Here is a 26293-nt window from a genome sequence, read left to right on the forward strand (position 1 = left end):
AAAACATTCAGGATACAAGACAGTTCACAGTTGTTTCTGGTGTCGAATCAGAGTCGTCTAACATCTTTTTGTAATTTGGATGGGCCTTAAAAATTGTAAAAACTACACCGTCATGTACTTCTATACCAAATGTCGACTGGCTACAGACCTTGCTTATACATACCAGCTGTGTTCATCATAAGATCCAGATAAGATTAGCTTTACATAAGGTCTTTTACTCACAGTGCCTTCAACAGGCAAAACAGTATAATACAGTTTAGCATTCCATTACATCTCCCCCTTTAATTTCTACTTTCCTACCATTTACAATATTTACGCTATCATGCTATCTTTGAAGTTCAGTACATATCAGTCTGTTAAGTGTCTCTGAATCATGCTCTTTTTCTAATTTTACTATTCAAACATAACAGTTTGGTCATCTGGCTGTTCATTAGTTGCAATGACTGCCTGTGGTTGGTTTGGAGTTGTCATCTGCATACGCCATCTGTATGGTTTGCTCTGTTGATTGTTCTTTCTGAGGAACAAGCTGTAGATTTCAACAGTTTCTGTTGAACTCTCCACTGTTGGCCTTGATCACATATGCTGCAGCTGAGAAGGTCACTGGTCTTTGATCCTTTGATCACATACCTATGAATGCAAAGCTTTTGTCTCTGTAAGTTTCTGTGGTGAACTGGCCCAGAAAGTTCAGAATAACTCCAAGGTTAGTCAGAGCTGTGTCAGGCAACATTGGCTCTGGAAGGGGTTGAAGGTGATTGTAAGTCCCTTCTGTGATCACTGTGATGTCAGTTCCTGAGTCAATTTTAAAGTCAATAGCCTTTCCATGAATATTCAGTTTCACTCTCCAGGCAGGGTGTATGTCATCACAAGTGATAGATCCCAGAAACAATGGCTCTTGATTGTCTGTTATATGAGTCAATTCCCTGCCTGCTTTCATGTGGCAAACAGCTCCAAAATGTCCATATTTCATGCATTTATGACATTGTGTGTCTTTGGTTGGACATGTTTCATCATGTGACTTTTTCCACGCCTTGTGCCTGCAGGCTGGAATTTGTTCCTCTTAGCCTGGGAGTTCCTTACCTCAGGGGTTTTATGCTAGTGACGTTTAACACTCAATTGTCTCTTTACAGTTTCTAAGCTAGTTTCAGGTTTTTCAAGTTTGTCAGGTTGCTCTAGGTTTTGCTGTTTCACCAGCTCAGACTTCTTTGCTCTCAGTATAGCTGTGCCTAGTGTTAAATCTCTCTTCAGTTATGGCTACTGTGAAATATTTTTATCTGTTAACCCAGTAACCAGCCTGTCTCTGGTATTTTCATTTTTTGCATTCCCACAGTTTTCAACCAATGTATGCCGATCTCTTATAAAACATTCAACATTTTCCCCTGGCTCTTGAATTCTCTGATGGAAGCACGCTCTTTCATAAACCACATTTCTCTGTGGTAAAGAAAGCATGCATCAAACATAGCCAGAACCCTTTCACAAGTCATCTTTGTGACTGTCTTCAGTAAAGTCAAGGGATTTAACTATATGCTCTGCTTGCTTCCCCATAGCATAAATTAAAGAAGATACCTGTATATCAGGGATCAGCAACCTTTGGCATGCAGCCTGTAAAGGAAATCCACTGATGGGCTGGGACGGTTTGTTTACCTGCAGCGTCCGCAGGTTTGGCCGATCGCAGCTACCACTGGCTGCAGTTTGCCGTTCCAGGCCAATGGGGGCTGCAGGAAGCGGCGGCCAGCACATCCCTCGGCCTGCGCCGCTTCACACAGCCCTCATTGGCCTGGAACGGCGAACCGCAGCCAGTGGGAGCTGTGATCGGCCAAACCTGCGGACGCTGCAGGTAAAAAAAACCAGCCCGGCCCGCAAGCGGATTTCCCTGACAGGCTGCGTGCCAAAGGTTGCGGATCCCTGCTATATGTCATTAGTTTCCTTGTGGAGCTTGGTAGCTATGAGAAATCTGGCAAAATATTGTGTCCAGTCAGTCCATTCTGAAGGTTTGTCAAAGCTAAAGTGCTCTGGGGCACTGAAGAGTGGTATGTTGATGAGATCCTGCAATCTTTGTTGCTTTGTTCCTTCCATGTGCAACCTTTATTCCTGTTTTCCTCCTGTTTCTGTTCTTAGTTTGCTTCTGACACCATGTCATGTACTTCTGTACCTGATATGGAATGGCTACATAGCTTGCTTATGCACATCAGATGTGCTCAGCATAAGATCATTTAATACACTTCCAGGTATGGCTAAGATTAACTTTAAAAACGGTATTTTACACATGGTCTACTAGTGGCATAACAGTATAATACAGTTTAATATTCCATTACATACACTAATGTTATTTCTATAATTCCAGATAGGGAAGTATGTGAAGTACAGCTACCCTCACTATTGAAGAGGCCCCTGCAGCACTCAGTCTCCAATAGGCCTCTCCTCTCCTCTCCTCTCCGCCACCCTCCTCCTCACAGTTCCCAACAGATCTTTCTTCTCCTGTTTCATTGCTGTTGCCCTGGAAGTCATTGGAAACATATTGGCTGGGACATTCTTTGTTTGGAGCTGTGTGTTTCTGTGGCGGTCACATGCAGAAAGCCAGAAAAGCAGTGTCAGTTTGGCCCTGAGAGGAATCTAAGTGAAAGAGCTTCTTTTGGGCAGAGTAGTGGCTGGAAAGGTAGGCATGGAAATTGTGAAGCAAGGAAACTGACTCTTGTTTGTTTCTGCTGCGTTCAGGGAAACAGGACTTTGTATACCTTCTTTGTAAATAAACACAATTGCACCAAAGAAACACCTGACTCTATCATCAGTTTATCTTCCTAATGGAAACAACCTAGCAATGCCCCAAATATTGACCAACTAGTCTGGTCAAGGGGCAACAATATTTTGCAGTTAGCACTTGACAAGTATTGTTTATCTATGCCTCACAACATCCCTATGAAGTAGATAAACATAATTATCACCATTTTCTAGATGAGGAAACGGAGGCTAAGAAAGATAAATTGTTCAAGTTCCCATAGAAATTCAGTGTCAGGACCAGGTTTAGAACTCTGGTCTCCAGGCAGTGAGGTCTATGACTCATCTGATAAACTTAAGGACAATTAGAACTCTTAACCTTGGCAGCCTAGACTACTATGGGCAGAAAGTTATATCAGAGACTATTAGGAGTTGAAGATCATATAATCTTTAAGCTTATTTTCTCTAGATACTTAAAAATATGTTGGGCTTGATCTATGATTTTTTATTTGATCTATGACCTCACTGTAACTATAATTTTGAAATTCTCATGATATTTAGTTTTCACTATTAAAATAGAAGTTCTTTTCCAGAAGCCTTTGGATTGATACCCATGACTTTTAGTCATGCAGTCTAAATGCTGTTTGTTTTTAATCTATGGACTGAATCCTACTATCATAGGAATTCATGTGAGTTTTGCTACTGACTTCAGTGTGAACAGGATCAGACCCAATGTCATTAATTGGTTGATCATACTCAGTTAAAGGGTGTATGTGTGTCTTTTTTCTTAAACATACAGGACATGATGGCTGAGCAAGATTCTCAGTATCTTATTGAACTGGATGGAAATAAGCACCCGAATGAGCACCTTGCAGTAAGTACGCTGTGCATAAATTAAGACAATTTACACTAGAAAAGAAACTGTGTGCTGTAGCTATCATCTCTATTAAGCTGATATTGGCAACGTTATTGCTCTATAACTCATGATGCTATTGCTAGAAAATAACTTCTTTGGGATGCCTGTCCCACTTGTTACTCCCAAAAGAAATCTGATTATGCTTACTAAACATTCCATATCTTAGCAACAAGCCATATCATGTTGCATCAGGTTATCATTGTCATCATTTAATATAATTTGTTAAATTGACAAACACCATTATTAGCATGGATGAAGTTATAAAGGCATTTACATTATACTCCTGATTATCCAGATAGCCTGGGGGGAAATAGATTTTATTTGGATAATTGAGAGTTTGGATAATGGAGAAGGGAGGAATCATTCAGCAGCAGGGCTGGGAGCTCGTCTTCCTCTTCCTGGTAGTCCTAACCCGGGATTTCTGTTCTGCCCTGGTCACTCTCTCCTGTGACAGGGGGCCTCAGAGGGTTCACTGTACTGCCACAGACCTAGTGATACCCAATTCCTGTAGGCGCAAGGTGTAGAGCAGAGCAGAGACCCCCAGCCAGCCTTTATGCTGCCCTGCCAGGACTACAGCCTTCTTCTTCGAGTGATTGCTCCTATGCATTCCAGTTAGGTGTGCGCGCCGTGCGTGCACGGCTCTTCAGAACATTTTTACCCTAGCAACTCCGGCGGGCCGGCTGGGCGCCCCCTGGATTGGCGCTGCTATGGTGCTGGATATATACCCCAGCCGGCCCGTCCGCTCCTCAGTTCCTTCTTACCGCCCGTGACGGCCAGTTGGAACAGTGGAGTGCTCCTTTACCTCCACAGCCCTAGCGTTTCTCCTTTTCTTCAGTGTACATAGTTGGTTAACTCAGTTTAGTTGTTAGATTAGTTGAAAAAGTTTAGTTAGATATAGTTTAGTAAGGGAATTAGGGGGGTTTAGCCCCTCTTCTTCCACAACCGGTGCGGGCTCATGCCCAAGGCACCGGGGTTTAAGCCCTGTGCGGCTTGCCAGCGGCACATGCCTGTCGGGGACCCGCACGACTCCTGCCTGCGCTGCCTCGGGGAGACCCATCGGCCAGATAAGTGTCCCATTTGCACGGCGTTTAAGCCGAGAACTAGGAAGGAGCGGGACACTCGCCTGAAGCAGCTCCTTATGGAGGCGACACTTCAACCTCCCGCGCCGACTCCAGCGGCACCGAAATCGTCATCGGCGCGCAGCGCACCGGCGGCCCCGAGCCGCTCCGGTACCAAGACTGCTCGAGCTCCGCAGCCGGCACCGGCATCCCGGCACCGTTCCCTCTCTCCATCGAGGAAAAGGAAGACGGCGCAGGCGGCCTCTAAGCCGCATCCTACGGGACCGCTTGCCCAGCCACCACCGGCGCCTCCGGTACCAGCTGTGGCGGTGCACAAACCATGCACGGTGCCGTCGACTGTGGCGCCGCAACAGCCGTTGAGTCCGGTACCACCCTGCTCCCCGGTGCCAACCGGGGTTGAGCTGCGGCTCCCTTCTACGCCCGAGACATTCTCGATGGCGAGAGAGCTCATTGAGCTCACAGAGGCACCAAGCGTCTGGCCCCCGGCACCGCTGGTGCGGGCCGTTCAGTCAGCAGGCAAGCCGGCGATGATGATACGGCCGCCTCCCCCTGCCGCACGAGATGGGCGTCGGTCCCGGTCCCGCAGAAGGTCACCGCCATGCTGATCCAGATCTCAGCACCGTTCTCCATCGCGGTACCGCTCCCCGTCTCGGCACTGGTCGCAGTCCCGGTACCGCTCTACATCGCGGTACCGGTCGCACTCCCGGAGACGCTCCCGGTCCCGGTCACTCGACCGTCGATCCCGAGGGAGGTCCGGATCCCGGTATCGGTCCTGGCACCGCGACTCCCGAAGCTGCTCCCGGTGCCGTCGGTCGAGGTCACGGTCAAGCTTCCGGCACCGGTCGAGATCCCGGCACCGTAACAGTCGCTGGTCCCGCTCTCCATCCCGGCACCGCGATGACCGGCACCAATCCTCGGCACCGCCCAGGGACCTACTGCCGGCGTCCGCGGTGCAATCTTTCAGCGCCTCTGCCCCGCCTTGGCCTTCTTGCCAGCCCTCGGTCGCCTCGCAGGCGGGCAGCGGGAGAGACCTCCGAGCCAACCCCCAAGGCCAGGACCACGGACCTCAGCAGTGGGGTTTTTGGGTACCTTGGGCCTACCACGAGCCTCAAGGACTCCCCTTTCCCCCGCGACAAGTGGGCGCCGAACATAGGGTGCCTGAAGCCACGGTGAGCAGACCTCCCCCATCACCAACGGGTGAGGCCCCGTCGCCACTTGGTCCCGCACAGCATCCAGTGTCCGAGGCAGCTTCACACCCCCTGGAGGAACCAGCTCCAGAAGCGGTGGTCCAAGCTCTGTCCTCATCGTCCTCGCCGGATGAGGCGGTGGCGGGGGCGTCTACGGCGGACCCCCCTCCTATTGACTTGCAGGCCCACCAAGACCTTATTTGCCATGTGGCAAAGGCTAACGACCTCCCCGTGGCAGAGGTCCCTGAGGATGACGACCCGGTGACCAACGTCATTGGAGCTGAGGCCCCGCTGCGGGTGGCCCTGCCCTTCATCCGCACTATACAGCGGAATGCCACTACCATCTGGCAGTCACCGGCGTCCGTCCCTCCTACCGCGCGTGGCGTGGAGCGCAAGTACTCGGTCCCGCCCACTGGATATGAGTACCTCTACACACACCCGACTCCGGACTCCCTCGTGGTACAGTCCGTAAATGACCGGGAGAGGCACGGACAGCCTGCTCCGGCGCCAAAATCCAAAGACGCACGGCGCATGGATCTGTTGGGCCGGAAGGTCTATTCGGCGGGTGGCCTCCAGCTCCGGATTGCCAACCAGATGGCTCTTCTCGCTCGGTACACCTTTGACATCTTGGTGTCCCTGGCGAAATTTTCGGAGCTGATCCCAACGGCCTCGCATCAAGAGTTCTCGGCCCTCTTGGAAGAAGGCAGAAAAGCCTCCTGGTCCTCCATCCAGGCCGCTCTGGACTCGGCGGACTCAGGAGCCAGAACCCTGGCCTCAGGCGTGACCATGAGGCGTATCTCCTGGCTGCAGTCCTCCACCTTGCCGCCGGAGGTGCAGTATACCCTTCAAGACCTCCCGTTCGACACGCAGGGTCTCTTCTCAGAGAAAACGGACTCCAGAATTCAGACCCTCAAGGATGGTCGAATTGCCATCCGCACCTTGGGGATGCACACGCCTGCTACCCAGAGGAGGTCATTCTGACAGCAGCCCTACCAGCCCTTTACCCAGGCCAGGTCACGGCCATATAATAGTCGGCGTGCGAACTTAAACCGCCGTAGACCATCAGGCAACAGATGCAACCAGGGCCAGGCCCCTTCCAAGGCCCCTCAAGGGCCCAAACAGGCCTTTTGATGGGACGCCAGAGGACGGCCCATCAGTCTCTTTCACGGATCCTACCCCGTTATTTTACAACCGCCTTTCCCACTTCCTTCCGGCGTGGTCCCAAATAACATCGGACAACTGGGTCCTTCGTACTATCCAGTATGGTTACCGCCTTCAGTTTACTTCGCCCCCTCCTTCCCACCCGCCTTCCCCATCCCTCTTCAGGGACCCCTCTCATGAGCAATTCCTCCTACAAGAGGTCGAGACTCTGAGCTTGGGGGCCATAGAGGAGGTGCCGCACGACATGCACGGCAGGGGATTTTATTCCCGATATTTCCTCATCCCCAAGGCGAAAGGGGGTCTCCGACCCATACTGGACCTCCGGGAGCTCAACAGGTACCTGCTCAAGCTCAAGTTTCACATGGTCACTCTAGGGACCATCATTCCCTCCCTGGATCCGGGAGACTGGTTTGCCACCCTCGACATGGAGGACGCCTACTTCCATGTCGCGATCTACCCTCCCCATCGACGCTACCTGCGCTTTGTGGTCAACAGCGCGCACTACCAGTTTGCGGTGCTACCCTTCGGCCTGTCAACCACGCCAAGGGTCTTTACCAAGTGCATGGCAGTGGTTGCCGCAGCCCTCCGCCATCGTCGCATACATGTCTACCCATATCTCGACGACTGGCTGGTTCGCGGGACATCCCGGCAGCTGGTAGTGGACCAGATGACAGAAATACTATCCCTATTTCGGTTCCTGGGCCTTCTCATCAATGCCGAGAAGTCCACCTTAACTCCATCGCAACGAGTGGAGTTCATCGGAGCGGTCCTCGACTCCTGTTTAGCCAGGGCCTGCCTCCCTCGATCTCGGCACCGGACAATGGTCTCCATCATCCGGGACCTACACACCTTTCCCACGACGACGGTGCGGTCCTGCCTATGCCTCCTGGGCCACATGGCGTCCTGCACATTCGTGACAACGCACGCCAGGCTGCGCCTTTGCCCATTTCAATCTTGGCTGGCGTCGGTGTACCGCCCGCATCGCGACCCCATAGACATGGTGGTCACGGTCACTAAGCCTACCCTCGATTCACTCAGCTGGTGGCTGGACCCAGAGGTAGTGTGTGCAGGAGTCCCGTTCCACCCTCCTCGCCCATCCGTCACCCTGACCACGGATGCCTCGGCGTTGGGATGGGGGGCTCACCTGGGCGACCTTCACACACAGGGTCTCTGGTCGCCCCAAGAGCTCTCCCTCCACATCAACATCCGGGAGCTGCAAGCGATCCGCTTGGCGTGTCTCACCTTCCGCGCCCGTCTGCAAGACCGCTGCGTCGCGGTGTTCACGGACAACACGACGGCGATGTTCTACGTGAACAAGCAGGGCGGAGCCCGCTCCTCCCTGCTCTGCAAAGAAGCCATGCTCCTGTGGGACTTCTGCGTGACCCACTTGATTCTCCTGGAAGCGTTTTTTCTTCCAGGAGTGCAGAACACGCTGGCCGACCATCTCAGCAGATCGTTCCTCTCCCACGAGTGGTCTCTTCGTCCGGATGTGGTGCACACAATTTTCCGGAGGTGGGGGTTTCCCCAGATAGACCTGTTTGCCTCCAAGGAGAACAGGAAGTGCCATCTGTTTTGTTCATACCAGGGTCGCTCCCCAGGCTCCCTGTCGGATGCATTCCTCTGCTCCTGGACGGATCACCTCCTCTACGCCTTCCCTCCGTTCCCGCTCGTACACCGAGTGCTACTGAAGCTTCGGAGGGACAGGGCCCACGTCATACTCGTCGCTCCGGCCTGGCCGAGGCAGCACTGGTACACCCTGCTGCTCGAGCTCTCCGTTCGGGATCCTATTCCCCTTCCGTTATGGCCGGACCTCATCACGCAGGACTTCAGCAGACTCCGCCACCTGAACCTTCAGTCCCTCCATCTTACAGCTTGGTACCTGCGTGGTTGACCCACGCAGAGAGGGACTGTTCGGCAGCGGTACAGCAAGTCCTACTTGAAAGTAGGAAACCTTCCACTCGCTCCACCTACCTCGCGAAATGGAAGCGTTTCGCGCTCTGGTGCGATCAGCGCGGCCTTAATCCCTTCCTAGTCCCTATCCCTACAATCCTGGAATACCTCTGGTACCTTAAAGAACAAGGACTCGCGGTCTCCTCCTTGAAGGTGCACCTGGCGGCCGTGTCCGCCTTTCGTCCACCCATGGGAGGTCGGTCCATCTTCTCTAACCAGATGGTTTCCCGCTTCCTTAAAGGCCTGGACCGCTTGTACCCGCCGGTTCGGCGTCCTACCCCGACCTGGGACTTGAATCTCGTTCTGGCCAGGCTTATGGGACCGCCCTTCGAGCCCATGGCCACGTGCTCTCTACTTTATCTCTCGTGGAAAACAGCCTTCCTCGTCGCAATTACATCAGCAAGACGAGTCTCTGAGCTCCGTGCCCTAACGGTTAGTCCACCATACACCGTCTTCCACGGAGACAAGGTGCAGCTTCGACCACACCTGCCCTTCCTCCCTAAGGTGGTGTCGGCCTTTCACCTTAATCCTTCCGGTCTTCTTCCCGAAGCCGCACGCCTCACCTCGTGAGCAACAGCTTCATACCCTGGATGTCCGCAGGGCCCTCGCTTTTTATATCGAGCGCACGAAGCCCTTCCGGCGTTTGACCCAGCTGTTCGTAGCGGTTGCTGATCGCATGAGAGGCGAACCGGTCTCCTCGCAGCGGATTTGCTCCTGGGTAACGGCATGTATCCGGACATGCTACGAGCTTGCTCGCGTGCCACCATGCCGCCTCACCGCTCACTCGACGAGAGCACAAGCCTCGTCGGCCGCCTTCCTGGCACATGTTCCCATCCAGGACATCTGTAGAGCAGCCACCTGGTCTTCTGTCCACACCTTCGCTTCCCACTACGCGTTGGTGCAGCAATCCAGAGACGATGCAGCCTTTGGCTGAGCAGTCTTACACTCTGCTACGTCTCACTCCGACCCCACCGCCTAGGTAAGGCTTGGGAATCACCTAACTGGAATGCATAGGAGCAATCACTCGAAGAAGAAAAGACGGTTACTCACTGTAGTAACTGTTGTTCTTTGAGATGTGTTGCTCCTATCCATTCCAGACCCGCCCTCCTTCCCCACTGTCGGAATAGCCGGCAAGAAGGAACTGAGGAGCGGACGGGCCGGCTGGGGTATATATCCAGCGCCATAGCGGCGCCACTCCAGGGGGCGCCCAGCCGGCCCGCCGGAGTTGCTAGGGTAAAAATGTTCCGAAGAGCCGTGCACGCGCGGCGCGCACACCTAACTGGAATGGATAGGAGCAACACATCTCGAAGAACAACAGTTACTACGGTGAGTAACCGTCTTTTCCCTCCTCCTTGCACCTGAAGGGATTAGGTGTCAGCAGCCCTGCAGCAGAGCAGGGAGTTCTCTGCAGCTCCATTGTCACAGCCCCATTCCTTCCCTCCTATGACATCTGGGCTGCAGAGGGTCCCTTGCATTGCTGCAAGAGCCATTCAGCAGCAGGGTGGCCTCTACCATTGCTTGGGGCTTGTCTTATATAAGAACGGACATACTGGGTCAGACCAAAGGTCCATCTAGCCCAATATCCTGTCTTCTGACAGTGGCCAATGCCAGGTGTCCCACAGGGAATGAACGGAACAGGTAATCATCAAGTGATCCATCCCCTGTCACCCATTTCCCAATTTCTGGCAAACGGAAGCTAGGGACACCATCCCTGTCCATTCTGGCTAATAGCCATTGATGGGCCTATCCTCCATGAACTTATCTGAACCCTGTTATAATCTTGGCCTTCACAACATCCTCTGGCAAGAAGTTCCAGACTGAGTGTTATGAGAAAAAATACTTACTTTTGTTTATTTTAAACCTGCTGCCTATTAATTTCATTTGGTGACCTCCTAGTTCTTGTGTTATGAGAAGCAGTAAATGACACTTCCTTATTTACTTTCTCCATACCAGTCATGATTTTATAGACCTCTATCATATTCCCCCCCAATCATCTCTTTTCCAAGCTGAAAAGTCAAGTCTTATTAGTCTCTCCTCATATGGCAGCTGTTCCATACTGCTAATCATATTTATTGCACTTTTCTGAACCTTTTCCAATTCCAATATATATTTTTTGAGATGGGGTGACCACATCTGCATGCAGTTTTAAGATGTGGGCATACCATGGATTTCCTCCTCCTTGCAGTCCAGTCTGGGGTCCACTGGTCTATTATCTCAACCTCTGCATTATCCAGATCCCTTCCTTGTCCCCTAGTATGAGATGTATAGGGGACAAGAAAGGGATTGTTAATGTGGAGATTTTGGATAAATGGGATTATACTTTACTAATGTTTTTCAAGTATTCAATAAAATATATTTTACAGAATTAGTTTAGCATAGTTTAACCTAAAAAATAATTCAGCCATTTTTAATGGCATTGCTTAGCATTGCAAAGCGAGACATGGTTTACATTTCTGGATGGTATTTTCCATTTCCCAGAAGTTCTACGGAGTCTGTGTGCTTAGCCCATGTAGTTGAAGTTAAATTCTCATGTCACTTTATAGCCAACTTTCCTCCTAACTAAAAAGCGGTGTTGATGAGCAATGATGGGAGTCCTGTCCTGTGCTTCGGCCAGACGGGTGGTTGTTGCAACATGGGGCAGCGAGGGGGAGGTGTAAAATGAAAAAGATGGGAGTGTCTTCAACCTCATGGACAGTACTCCATCACTGCCATTTCACCATATTCTCGCTCCTCTGAATACAAATTAGGACCATGCTCCAGTAAGCACTTAAACATGTGCATAACTTTACTAGTTGACTTGATGTGCTTAATTGTATTACTTTTTTACTTAATAAAATTAAGCACGTGTATGTTTGCAGAATTGGGTCCCAAATTTATATCAAAACAGTAAAATAGAGAGATTCAATATGAATTAATATATTAAAGATCATCTGGTTATGCAGTAATACCCACAATCTGTTTCTACCCACCCCTGAATAATGGCAAAGCTCATTATATGCTCATCATGGCAAAATTTGCTTTCTTGATCTCAAGAATATTTGCATGCATACTTCCTGTACCTAGGACAGGAGCCTGTATCTTACATACATTGTAATATCAGTTACCGGTAATTCCCATTGACAGGCTTCTTTTTCAATGAATGACAAAAACTTGTACTAACTGCCAGGTCTATAAACAGATTCTGATCCCAAAAGGAAATCATTTCAATTCTCTCCTCACCCCTTTTATAACACACCATGAAAACCCTTTGCATACAGGTCTCACCCACTCCCTAATAAGCAGAAAGCCTTTGCAGTATTATCTATCCCTCCCCAGCTCTAGACAATTTACAAGTCTGGGACTCATTTCATGAGGAGAGGCAAGAAGGTTAGGGCTGGAGTAAGAGGTTTCTGCATGGTCTAGCCCCCTGAACATCCAATGGGAACTCTGCTGAATATGTAACAGGGCTCATGGCTGTACTACGGGGCAATGCGGTGTACACTGGCAATATATAAATACCAATATAATTTTCAAACACATCAAGGATTTTTTCAGATCACAAAAGCAATTTTAAATGTTAATTTATTCAAGATAATTTTTTTTTTTTAGTCCGTGATAGCCCGGCTTCAATCCACGGGCCTTCGAAATGGAGCTCTTATAACCAGACTTCAAAACCCAGAAGAAGAGCCTTCAGAGGGGATGGAAACTGTAAGTGTGATATTTGCATTCTTAGAAATTTGATTGCCTGCAGTAATTACAGTATTTGTGCATTATTCTTTATATTATGTACTTTGGCTATGATAACTTTGTTTTAGATGCCCTGCTTTATCATCAAAGATTATAAATTCAAGCAGTGGAGGCATCTACAGTGTGCTAGTGTGGCAAAGAAGTGGATTTAAAAAAATGAGTTTCACACCTACCCATGTACAGATCAGAACTTTAGTAAATATCCCTAGATAAAACAAGTATGGGAAGCATGTGCCTTTAATCGTAAAAAGGATTGGATCTGATTAAGAAGGCTTTGGACTGGACCTATTTTGAAAAAAACAGAGAAAATCCTTCATAAAAACAGTAAAGAGTCCTGTGGCACCTTATAGACTAACAGACGTATTGGAGCATGAGCTTTCGTGAGTGAATACGCACTTCGTCGGATGCATGTAGTGGAAATTTCCAGAGGCAGGTATATATATGCAAGCAAGAATCAGGCTGGAGATAACGAGGTTAGTTCAATCAGGGAGGATGAGGCCCTCTTCTAGCAGTTGAGGTGTGAACACCAAGGGAGGAGAAACTGCTTTTGTAGTTGGCTAGCCATTCAGTCTTTGTTTAATCCTGAGCTGATGGTGTCAGATTTGCAGATGAACTGAAGCTCAGCAGTTTCTCTGAAGTCTGGTCCTGAAGTTTTTTTGCTGTAGGATGGCTACCTTGAAATCTGCTATTGTGTGTCCAGGGAGATTGAAGTGTTCTCCTACAGGTTTTTGTATCTTGCCATTCCTAATATCTGATTTGTTTCCATTTATCCTTTTACGTAGGGACTGTCCAGTTTGGCCGATGTACATAGCAGAGGGGCATTGCTGGCACATGCTGGCGTATATTACATTGGTGGACGTGCAGGTGAATGAACCGGTGATGGTGTGGCTGATCTGGTTAGGTCCTGTGATGGTGTTGCTGGTGTAGATATGTGGGCAGAGTTGGCATTGAGGTTTGTTGCATGGATTGGTTCCTGAGTTAGAGTTACTATGGTGTGGTGTGTAGTTAGTGGTGAGAATATGCTTCAGGTTGGCGGGTTGTCTGTGGGCGAGGACTGGCCTGCCACCTAAGGTCTGTGAAAGTGAGGGATCATTGTCCAGGATGGGTTGTATATCTCCGATGATGCATTGGAGGGGTTTTAGCTGGGGATTATATGTGATGGCCAGTGGAGTTCTGTTAGTTTCTTTCCTTGGCTTGGCTTGTAGTAGGAGGCTTCTGAGTACACATCTGGCTCTGTTGATCTGTTTCCTTATTTCCTCGTGTGGGTATTGTAGTTTTGAGAATGCTTGGTGAAGATTTTGTAGGTGTTGGTCTCTGTCTGAGGGGTTGGAGCAGATGCAGTTGTACCTCAGTGCTTGGCTGTAGACAATGGATCGTGTGGTGGTGCTGTTGTCATCATGAACAGGTCTGACTACCAAAAGGAGGCCTCCAGACAACTCTCCAATACCAAATTCTACAGGCCACTTCCCTCAGATCCCACTGAGGAATACACTAAGAAACTGCACCATCTACTCAGGACACTCCTACACTAGCACTGGAACAAATCAACATACCCTTAGAGCCCCAATCAGGGTTATTCTATCTATTACCCAAGATCCACAAACCCGGAAATCCTGGACGTCCCATCATCTCGGGCATTGGCACTCTCACTGAAGGACTGTCTGGATATGTGGACTCTCTACTCAGACCCTATGCCACCAGCACTCCCAGCTATCTCCATGACACCACTGATTTCCTGAGAAAACTACAATGCATTGGTGACTTTCCAGAAAGCACCATCCTAGCCACCATGGATGTAGAGGCTCTCTACACAAACATCCCACACACAAATGGAATACAAGCTGTCAGGAACAGTATCCCTGATGATGCCACAGCACAACTGGTTGCTGAGCTCTGTGCCTTTATCATCACACATAACTATTTCAAATTTGATGACAATATATACCTCCAGATCAGTGACACCGCTATGGGTACCCACACAGTCCCACAATATGCCAACATTTTTATGGCTGACCTGAAACAACGCTTCCTCAGCTCTCATCCACTCATGCCCCTTCTCTACCTATGTTACATTGACCTCTCCATCATCTGGACCCATGGGAAGGAGACTCTGGAAAAATTCCACCACAATCAACCTCAGCCTGGACCAATCTACACGGGAGGTCCACTTCCTAGACACCACGGTGCAAATAAGTGATGGTCACATTAACACCACCCTATACCGAAAACCCACCAACCACTATACCTACCTTCATGCCTCCAGCTTCCAACCTGGACACACCACATGATCCATTGTCTACAGCAGGGGTCGGCAACCTATGGCATGCATGCCAAAGATGGCACGTGTGCCAATTTTTAATGGCATGCGTGCCAATTTTTAATGGCACGCTGGGGCCTGCCGGGACCCCAGTGTGCCATTAAAAACCCTGCCGACGCGGCAAGCCACAGGGTCCGCGCTCCCGGGTCGGAGCGCCTGTCCAAGCGCAGCAAGCCGCCGGCCCCTCCCCTGCCTTCCCCCCACTACCCCCGGAGCCCTGCTGCCGTGCACAGTGCTCTGGGGGCCGCGGCTGCGCGCTCCTGTGGGGCAGCGTTTGGTTCCATAAGGAGGGAAAGACACTCCCCGCTCATCCGGAACCCTGCCGCCGCGCACAGCCCCGCCCCTCAGAGCACTACGCGCATGGCGGCAGGGCTCCAAATGAGCGGGGAGCCTCATGGTAAGGAGTCCGGGGCCGGGGAGGGTTGGATAAGGGGTGGGGGCAGTCAGGGGACAGGGAGCAGGGGGGGTTGGATGGGGCATGGGAGTCTTGGGGTCTGTTTGGGGGGTGGATAGGGGTCAGGGCAGTCAGGGAGCAAGGAGGGTCCTGGGGAGGCAGTTAAGGTGGGGGGCGTCTCTGGAGAGGATGGTCAGGGAACAAGGAGCTGAGGGGGTTGGATGAGTCGGGAGTTCTGGGGGGGCTGTCAGGAGGTAGGGGTGTGGAGCGGGGTTGGGCGAGCAGGGGGGCATTGTATGGGTCCAGAGTTCTGGGGGTCCTGTCAGGGGGCGGGGAGTGGTTAGATAGGCATAGGAGTCCGGGAGGGTCTGTCTGGAGGTGGAGGTGTGGATAAGGGTTGGGGCAGTCAGGGGACAGGTAGGGCATAGGGTCCTAAGGGGGCAGTCAGGGGACAAGGGGCAGGGAGGCTTAGATAGGGGGTGGGGTCCCAGGAAGGGGTAGTTGGGACAAGGAGCAGGGGGGTTGGGGGTTCTGGGGGGCCAGTCACCCAGCCCTCTGCCCTGAGTCTTGCACTCCCACCCCCCCCAGGCCCCTGCCCTGAGCCCTGTACCACCAAGTCCTCTGACTCCTTCACCCCCCCACATGACCCCAGCCCTGACTCTGGCACCCCCACATATACCCAGCCCCCCTACTGTGACACCTGCACCCCCCTCACATGCGCCTAGCCCTCTGCCCTGACTCTTGCACCCCCCACATCCCCAGCCCTCCCCACATCCCATGCACCTCGCACATCCCCACCCCCACCCTGAGCACCAAATGGGAGCTCCTGCACCCCTCACACCAAATGGGAGCTGCCCAGGTAAGTGTCCCCACACCCAAACCTCCTGCCCCAACCCTGAGCCCCCTCCCTTATTCTAGCTCCTGGCCAGACCCTTCACCCCCAGCCCTGTGCTCGGGCCACTCCCACCCTCAGCTCAGTGCAGAGAGAAGAGAATGGGCCAGAACCAAGGAGAAGGTAGGTACCCACTGTATATGGGCAGGGCTGGGACCCCAGACCGGCAGCAGACTGAGAGGGTCCGGCAGCTGGGATCCTGGCTGGCAGGAGCCGGCGGATGGAACCCCTGAGCAGCAGTGGGCTGAGCTGCTCAGCCCACTGCCGGTCTGGGGTCCTGGCGGCTAGCCCCGCACAGCCCGCTGCCAGTCTGGGGTTCTGGCTGCCAGACCCTTCCCAGCTGGGGTCTCAGCCGCATGCCCCACTCAGCCCACTGCTGGCCTAGATGAACAGAACCCCAGACCAGCAGCGGGCTGAGCAGGCCGGCAGCGTAAGATCAACATTTTAATTTAATTTTAAATTAAGCTTCTTAAACATTTTGAAAACCTTGTTTATTTTACAGTACAACACTAGTTTAGTTATATAATATATAGACTTGTAGAGAGAGACCTTCTAAAAAATATTAAAATGTATTACTGGCACGCGAAACCTTTAAATTAGAGTGTATACATGAAGACTCGGCACACCACTTCTGAAAGGTTGCCAACCCCTGGTCTACAGCCAAGCACTGAGGTACAACCGCATCTGTTCCAACCTCTCAGACAGAGACCAACACCTACAAAATCTTCACCAAGCATTCTCAAAACTACAATACCCACACAAGGAAATAAAGAAACAGATCAACAGAGCCAGACGTGTACCCAGAAGCCTCCTACTGCAAGACAAGCCCAGGAAAGAAACCAACAGAAACCACAGACCTTAGGCGGCAGGCCAGTCCTCGCCCACAGACAACCCGCCAACCTGAAGCATATTCTCACCACTAAGTACACACCACACCATAGTAACTCTAACTCAAGAACCAATCCATGCAACAAACCTCAATGCCAACTCTGCCCACATATCTACACCAGCGACACCATCACAGGACCTAACCAGATCAGCCACACCATCACCAGTTCATTCACCTGCACGTCCACCAATGTAATATACGCTATCAGATGCCAGCAATGCCTCTCTGCTATGTACATCGGCCAAACTGGACAGTCCCTACGTAAAAGGATAAATGGAAACAAATCAGATATTAGGAATGGCAAGATACAAAAACCTGTAGGAGAACACTTCAATCTCCCTGGACACACAATAGCAGATTGCAAGGTAGCCATCCTACAGCAAAAAAACTTCAGGACCAGACTTCAAAGAGAAACTGCTGAGCTTCAGTTCATCTGCAAATCTGACACCATCAGCTCAGGATTAAAAAAAGACTCTGAATGGCTTGCCAACTACAAAAGCAGTTTCTCTTCCCTTGGTGTTCACACCTCAACTGCTAGAAGAGGGCCTCATCCTCCCTGATTGAACTAACCTCGTTATCTCCAGCCTGGTTCTTGCTTGCATATATATACCTGCCTCTGGAAATTTTCACTACATGCATCCGACGAAGTGGGTATTCACTCACGAAAGCTCATGCTCCAATACGTCTGTTAGTCTATAAGGTGCCACAGGACTCTTTGCTGCTTTTACAGATCCAGACTAACATGGCTACCCCTCTGATACTTCATAAAAACAGATTTTTTGAAAAAAAAATTGGTCAAAGAATAAAAATTCCATCAGCAGGCTGTTTTCATACCATTTCCATTCCCCCCCTGGAGGCTTTGTGACATACCTGATAAAAAATAAAAACCCTATGTGCTTCAGTTCCTAAAAGCAGACACATTTTACTTTCCACATTAAAGTAGAAATAAGGTAGATTAGTGTTGACGTCTTCTATCTTCATCATTGTGTGTGATTTCTGTAGGGAGATCTCCTGAAAAAGAGAAGTCGTGTAGGCCCCTTCTATGTGCAACTGAGAACATAGATGTCTTAGGGCTAGTCTACACTTATGAGCCGGGTCGACGCGGTGAGTTCGACTTCTCGGAGTTCGAACTATCGCGTCTAATCTGGACGCGATAGTTCGAACTCCGGAAGCGATAGTTCGAACTCCGGTACTCCACCACTGCAAAAGGCGGTGGCGGAGTCGACCTTGGAGCCGCGGACTTCGATTCTGCGGCGTCTGGACGGGTGATTAGTTCGAACTAGGGTACTTCGAATTCAGCTACGCTATTCACGTAGCTGAATTTGCGTACCCTAGTTCGACCCCGCTTCTTAGTGTGGACCAGCCCTTACAGACAGACAATTCTTAGGGCTCATCAGTATGATATCCTTTGACATCCTTTATACTAATAAGCATGCATAGTGCTCTTTCCTGTTGTGTCACCAAATCATCAAAGATTTGAAAAGTTGCTAGAGAGACCTTCCTGGCTATAGTTACTTTTACAGAAAAAGATATATTTTCACAGAATACATCTTTAATAGACCCTGAGAATGAGTAAGATTCCTGTGTATTGAGAAATACAAAAAGTTATTTTGGTAATGAATATGATTCCCATCCTCTGTTTGATATGCCTTGCAAATAGTTCTGTCAAATGACCAAAATATCATAATTGGCATTTCCATTCCATAAACCTAGAACTCAGGTGTTTGCATCTCCTCAGCTTTTGGTCTCCTCTTTGCCCCTTCAATACCAATCTCCTTAGCTAGGGATTACTTGTACTGCCCAATGTATTTAAGATTTTCTCTTTCTCCCAATCTCCTATGACTCGCTTCCTCTCTTTAAAATTAGCATTTAAAACTTTCCTTTAGTTTATTATTGAGTCTTTTAGCAATGCCAGCTCTGAAGATATAATGTAAGTTATTAGTGCTTCATGCTCTTTTAAAAACGTATATTAGTTTTTACTACAAATCATTTAAAAAACAGGGTTATGTTTAAAAATGAATATCTCAGATAGTTATTCCTTACAGTGGAGTACTGCTAGTCTGGAAAAAAAACTTAATGAATTCACAAATTTTGGTTTTAAAATAGCTACTAAGCACAATGCAACAATTCTTTAAGAAGTGTATACTCACTTTCTTAGAAAATATTTCACAATGATAAGTCACACAAAATAGGGCATATACAAAATATAGGGGGAAAGGTACATATACTTTTATTGTTGTTCTAATTAACAGGATGAACTTTTCCGGACTCTTTCATCCTTCAAAATAATAGCACCTAGATACCGATGGTGCAGAAGTAGGTGGGGTCGAGCATGTCCTGTAGCTTTAAAAGAGGGTAACATTGTAATGGGGCTTCCAGATTTAGCTGTCAGGTAAGCAGAATTTGGTATGATTTGGGTGTTAGGTCTATGTTTTAGGATTAACCATGTATATTTTTCAATTTTTTTAAAGTTTCCTAGGTAAAATGTATTTATTTTCATCTCAAGAAGCATTGAGAGAATTTATGTTGAATCCACGTCCCTATCTGCTACCACCTATGCCACTTCCTCCTTGTAAAGTAGTAGTATTTGGACCTCCATTGTCTGGAAAAACAACTCTTTGTAACTGGATTGCAAACAAATATAAAGGAAAGGTGGGTATATATAAATATTTTTAAGTAACTTGTAGGGTTAGACTTCCAGATTTTAGAATGTTATTTGAATAGTAGTAAGGATGTTAGATGTAAGATAGCATACATATGCTCTTCACTTCTGTTTAAAAGCAGTACATATTGTTCAGATGGTCTTTAGTCACAGCAGTTTGATGTGAAGACTATCGATATGTCTGATCTCAAACAGTGATACATGCCACCCACTCATTCCACTAAGGCTGTGTCCACACCGCATAGTAGACCCATATTCATGTATCTGCGCATGCAAACCCATGCTTTCCAAGCTCATCTTTGAGCTTGTACTTTGCATTGATATACACACCTCATATCTGCCCTTTTTCCAGGCCAGAACGTCGGCCACTCTGACAAGTACGGCGACAGCGTGCCATGACCAGATGGGGCCTGTAGAGGTTCAGACTCACCCCTGTGGCACCTCCTGCTGGTGACTTCGGGAATTAGCTCATTCCAGCTCCGGAGCATCCTCTGGTCCCCGTGTCCCTCCCAGTCCCCAGTGCCCTGTTAGCTGGGGTGCTGCCCCCTGGCAGTAACCCCTTTCTCTCAGGGTCTCCCCCTCCTAGGGGAACCCCCACCCACTATCCCCACCTCAGTATCAGGCTACTGCCAGTCATCATCTAGTCCCAGGGGCAGCTCTAGACATTTCGCTGCCCCAAGCGGGGAGCGCTCTGCCGGTCACCAGAGCCACCAGACCAGCAGACCCTCTGCAGGCACGCCTGCGGGAGGTCTGCCGGAGCCGTGGGACTGGCGGACCCTCCACAGGCATGCCACCGAAGGCTGCCTGCCTGCTGCCCTCCCAGCAACTGGCAGAGCGCCCCCCACGGCCTGCCGCCCCAAGCACATGCTTGGCGTGCTGGGGCCTGGAGCCGCCCCTGTCTAGCCCCCACACTCTGGGGCAGACTGCAGTATCAGCCACTCATCACTAGCAAGGAGGGTTTGGACCTGCTGCCTTTGCCTACCCTTGGGCTGCCCTCTGCAACCCCCAGTACCTTTTAGCCCAATGCTAGGCCACAGCCTGGGGCTTTCCAGGCTAGAGCTCCCCAGCTTTTCCCCAGCCCTGCTCCACTCAGGTACTCTGTCTCTATCTCCCTGCAGCCAGGCCCTTCTCTCTCTGAATGCAGAGAGAGACTCTCTGTCTGTTCCTGGCTTCTCTGCCTTTATAGGGCCAGCTGAGTCTGTTTGGGGCGTGGCCCCAACTGCAGCCACTTCCCCCAATCAGCCCAGCCTAAAAGCTGCTTTCTCCAGCTTTCTCCAAAAAGTGGCACCCCCAATTTTTTTTTTAAGTGTTTGAGCGGCCGCTGCCCTGGGAGGGAGAGGGAGTCTGAGCTGCTGCTGGCAGCCCAGGGATTCTCCTGAGTCAGTGCGCCGCCGCCGGCAGCCGGCAGCCCAGGGGTTCCCCTGGGTCAGCGCGCCACTGGCAGCCCGGGGGTTCCACCGCGCAATCGCTGCTTCGCTTCTCCCACCTCCCAGGCTTGCGGCGCCAATCAGCTGTTTGGCGCCACAAGTCTGGGAGGAGAATTAGAGCAAGACAGCATGCTCAGAGAGGACGCAGAGCAGAGGTGAGCTAGGGTGGGGAGGTACCACAGGGTTCCTTGGGCCAGGGGGTGGGGAGCTGCCATGGGGGGGTGGGGAGCTGCTGCGGGGGGGAGTGCCTCAGGGCGGAGAGCTGCCGCGGGGGCGGGGCACAGTGGAAGTTTCGCTTAGGGCGCGAAACTTCCTTGCACCACCGCTAGCCCCAGAGACTAAATACATCCACCACTGCAAATAGGACTGATTAATCCAGGCAACACAGGAGACTACAGCTGTGCCAGGAGGGCATTCTGGCATAGCCAACTTATAAACAGAATTGTACATGCAAAAGAAAATATGAATCTGTGCTTCAGAAGGCTAATACTCCAAACCTCTTTCAAACAATAACTGTGTTTCTAGTAAAAAGTTAATGCTTGCTGCTTGTTTAATTTTTTTTCCAGTCCTGGAATCCATCTTACCTCCCAAATGGTGTCAGGCTGAAGTGGTTTTAAAAAATGGCATGGCTACTGGCCTCAGCACAAGCAAAATCCACACACCCACCCAGCATGTAATGACAATTATATTGGGCATAATTTGGAAAAAAAAAACATTCTTAATAGCAATAACACTAAAAATGGTGACTGCTACATACCAGGCTCTGGCTCCGGGGTTTATTGTGCTGTTTCTTCCTCTGCAGACTGCTCCCCAGGGTCATCCCCAAACAGGTCCTCCAAATATTGACCCAGGATGTCCAATATCTGATCCTGCTGATCTAAGCCAGGTGGCAGCATTGTGGTTTATTCTGCGCAACTCCAGGCTCTCTTCCAGGAGTGTCCCTTGTCCTTGCTTCCTTTTTTCCTGGGTTTATAAGCATGCCATCCCTGCTCAGCAGACTGTCGTGCAGGACTGTTGACTCTGTTCTGTGTGCAGTTCCCAACAATCAGTCAAATTCCTTGTAATAGGGGTAGCAAGCTGAGTTGTTCCCTGACACACCATTCTCATCCTTCACTTTGCAATAGGCAGTCTTGTGGTACTTACTCTGTTCCCAGGCCTGATTACCAGTATGGTGGAACCCCAGTGCCACCAGCCTCTGTGGCTTCATAAACATGCAGGTTTCTAGTACTGCTGCCAAAGTAATGGATCTTGCTCTCCTCACACCACAGCTTGGCCAGTATGTTGGTGTGAGAGAATTGTGGGATATCATTGGCAGAATCATAGAATATCAGGGTTGGAAGGGACCTCAGGAGGTCATCTAGTCCAACCCCCTGCTTAAAGCAGGACCAACACCAACTAAATCATCCCAGCCAGGGATTTGTCAAGCCTGATCTTAAAACCTCTAAGGAAGGAGATTCCACCACCTCCCGAGGTAACGCATTCCAGTGTTTCACCACCCTCCTAGTGAAAAAGTTTTTCCTAATATCCAACCTAAACCTCCCCCATTGCAACTTGAGACCATTAATCCTTGTTCTGTCATCTGATACCACTGAGAACAGTCTAGCTCCATCCTCTTTGGAACCCCCTTTCAGGTAGTTGAAAGCAGCTATCAAATCCCTCCTCATTCTTCTCTTCTGCAGACTAAACAATCCCAGTTCCCTCAGCCTCTCCTCATAAGTCATGTGCTCCAGCCCCCTAATCATTTTTGTTGCCCTCCGCTGGACTCTTTCCAATTTTTCCACATCCTTCTTGTAGTGTAGAGCCCAAAACTGGACACAGTACTCCAGATGAGGCCTCACCAATGTCGAATAGAGGGGAATGATCATGTCCCTCGATCTGCTGGCAATGCCTCTACTTATATAGCCCAAAATGCCATGAGCCTTCTTGGCAACAAGGGCACACTGTTGACTCATATTCAGCTTCTCGTCCACTGTAACCCCTAGATCCTTTTCTGCAGCACTGCTGCCTAGCCATTTGGTCCCTAGTCTGTATCAGTGCATGTGATTCTTCTGTCCTAAGTGCAGGACTCTGCACTTGTCCTTGTTAAACCTCATTAGATTTCGTTTGGCCCAATCCTCTAATTTCTCTGGGTCCCTCTGTATGCTATCCCTACCCTCCAGCATATCTACCACTCCTCCCAGTTTAGTGTTATCTGCAAACTTGCTGAGGGTGCAGTCCACGCCATCCTCCAGATCATTAATGAAGATATTGAACAAAACCGGCCCCAGAACCAACTCTTGGGGCACTCTTCGTGATACCATCTGCCAACTAGACATGGAGCCATTGATCACTACCCGTTGAGCTCAACAATCTAGCCAGCTTTCTATTCATCTTATAATCCATTCATCCAGCCCATACTTCTTTAACTTGCTGGCATGTTTGAACACAAGCCTTGCAACTTGGGCTTCTGCTACTGCCATCTTCACTGCTAAATGGGTGGGCTTGGACGCATGCTACAGCAGAACATGGGCTCATACTTAGAACCCTGGGTGAGCAAGCCAGCCCGCATTGTGAGAGGATACTGGAATGTGTTAGAGTGCTTGAGCTTAAGCATAGTCAGAGTTTGGGTTTACTATGCAGTGTAGTATACCTTAATACTTTCATGTAGTAATTTATCTTTACTAGTATAATATCTTTCCTTATGTTAACTGTATACATGTTGTGACTGTATGAGTATAGACTAGTAAGGCAGCCTTTATTGGAGGATATAGAGAAAATTGAAACAAAATGTAATCTTCTTCTTTGAGTGCTGTCCCTGTAGGTGCTCCACTCTAGGTGATGGTGCATCCCAACGCCGTTGATTGGAGATTTTCATTAGCAGTGCCTGGTCAGGACGCACGCACTCAGTTGGTATCTCCCGTCTTGCTGGAATCTTCCCCACACCTTCCTCAGTTCCTTCTTAACCGTCCTTGGATGAAGACAGGACTCAGGGCAGTGCTGCCTTTCTTCACTGGTCTCTATAGGAAACAGTAACAAAGGACATAGAAATAATTATTAGTTGCATCCCAGTGGTTTCCCTTCCTTTAGTATAGTTACATAGTTAGTTACTTAGTTCAAAAAAAAATTCCCTCAGGCTTGTCTCCTGTTGAGACAGTCTCCCTTGCCATTTCTAATTCATAATGCCAGGAGCTTCAGGATTCAAAAGGTGCGTTTCCTGTCAGGATTCCATGCCACGGTCAGGTGGGCACTCACATTGTGTGAAGTGCCTCGGGGACAGCCACATCCCCGCGAAGTGCCTCCATTGCACAAGCCTCAAGTCAAGAGCTCGTCGCGACAGGAACCTGCGGCTCAAAAGGCTGATGATGGAAAAATCCTTACAGCCGCTTTCGGAGACTGGGAAAGTTAAACCCGCTCCCACACGCTCCCCGGCCAGATCCAAACCAGTTGGGAGCATTTCTTCACCCTCCCTGGAGCAGAGGCAAGAAGCAGAACGGTCTCAGAGGAGAGACTTTAACAAGGGTAGGGGGTCTCCTGCGAGATCCCTACCCTCTGTGCTGACAGCGCCAAAGGCAGGTGCCTCACATTTTTCTAATGCCTCAGCCACGGCTCTGACAGAGCACAGAGGCAGGGACCTGACCTCCCATGCCGGGAAGGTCCTCGTGGCACCGGTCCCTTTGGTACCGCAAACAGCCGCGGTGCCGACAGTGCGCTGCTCCTCAGCACCTACAACGAATGTGGTGCTGACAGCGTGCTTCTCCTTGGCACCTAAAATGGACATGCTGCCGGCAGCGCGCCACTCCTCGGCACTGAGAAGAACGTCAGCACCGAGCCTATCTTCCACCTGGGCACCAGCAGCAGACCCCTTGCAGGGCACCTCCAAGCAGTCTGCAACACTACTGTCACTTTCACTTTCTCCTGCTAATGGGCTAGAGCAGAGAGCAGGCTCAGCTCAGCCCACGGAGCAGGAGCAACAGTTTCTCACTCAATATGACCTTTCAGTGCCACCTGAGCCTCATTCTCCACTCCTAGATACACAGGGCTCACTTTTTGAACTGTCACTCTCTCCACCTGACCTGGCTTTCACTGACGGTGAACTCATGCTTCTCCTCCTCCACTCCCCTTGTGCTTCTCCTCCTCCACTCCCCGCCCTCCTCCCCTCTACTTTGGAGTACTAGTATGATTCTCCACGGTAGAGAAGGAACTGAGGAGGGTGCGGGGCGCATGCACTCAGGAAGATTCCAACGAGACGGGAGATAATGACTGAGTGCGTGCATCCCGACCAGGCACTGCTACTGAAAATCTTTGATCAACAGCGCCGGGACGCACCGTCACCTAGAGTGGAGCACCCACAGGGGCACACATCTCGAAGAACCTAGGTTACTGCAAGGTGAGTAACTTTCTCTTTTATCTTAAATATACAAGGCCAGAGTTTGAGAGGTGCTAAGTATCCACAGCTCCCATTGATTATAATGTTTAGAGGGTTCTCAGCAGGCACTCAGAACATTGCAGGGTTTGGATCACACTTCTCTCCTCCTACATATCTTCTTGAGACAGATGCTGAGACCATTTAATTAGCTTTATGTTCTTAGTGGGTCATTAGTGCACACATTCAAAATGTATGGATTTGTGGAAAAAATGCAGTAATTTTGTGAAATCTAGTTACAGGAAAGTAACCTATTTTGGAGGTTACAATTATGATACTCCTAATTTTTCCCTTACGGGGAAGATAGTTGTCAGTTATTTACATTAACTGTGTGGAGAGTCTGTGTCTTATGTTTTGCACATAAGAGAAGAAAAATTCATAACAACTTGTACATAACTCACTGCACAAACAAACGATGAGTCAAATGCTGCTTTCACTGAAATCTGTGCAGTTTTTCCAAATACAATTACTATTGTAACTGACTGCAGAATTGGGTGATCTGTGCCTGAATCTGTGCATATGTTTATCTATGTATCAAATTTTATTAAGATTAATTATTTAGATTTATTTTTATGTTTT

At 49.7% G+C, this 26293-nt stretch overlaps 1 protein-coding gene across 16 annotated transcripts in view; it reads left to right on the forward strand.

The window, feature by feature from the left end:
- Nucleotides 1-26293, forward strand: part of AK9 (adenylate kinase 9) — a 219026-nt gene that overhangs the window by 45079 nt on the left and 147654 nt on the right. For all 16 annotated transcript variants that reach the window (XR_005595877.1, XR_005595879.1, XR_005595878.1 and 13 more), the window contains exons 9-12: nt 3512-3586; nt 12594-12692; nt 19476-19615; nt 19695-19875. Coding sequence is in view for 13 of the 16 variants with exons in the window: in XM_039529143.1 (XP_039385077.1) it covers nt 3512-3586; nt 12594-12692; nt 19476-19615; nt 19695-19875 (495 nt within the window). In the remaining 3 variants the exon portion in view is untranslated. The remainder of the gene's footprint in view (nt 1-3511; nt 3587-12593; nt 12693-19475; nt 19616-19694; nt 19876-26293) is intronic.

The sequence above is a fragment of the Mauremys reevesii genome, linkage group 3 (assembly GCF_016161935.1).
Source record: "Mauremys reevesii isolate NIE-2019 linkage group 3, ASM1616193v1, whole genome shotgun sequence".
Classification (NCBI taxonomy): domain Eukaryota; kingdom Metazoa; phylum Chordata; order Testudines; family Geoemydidae; genus Mauremys; species Mauremys reevesii.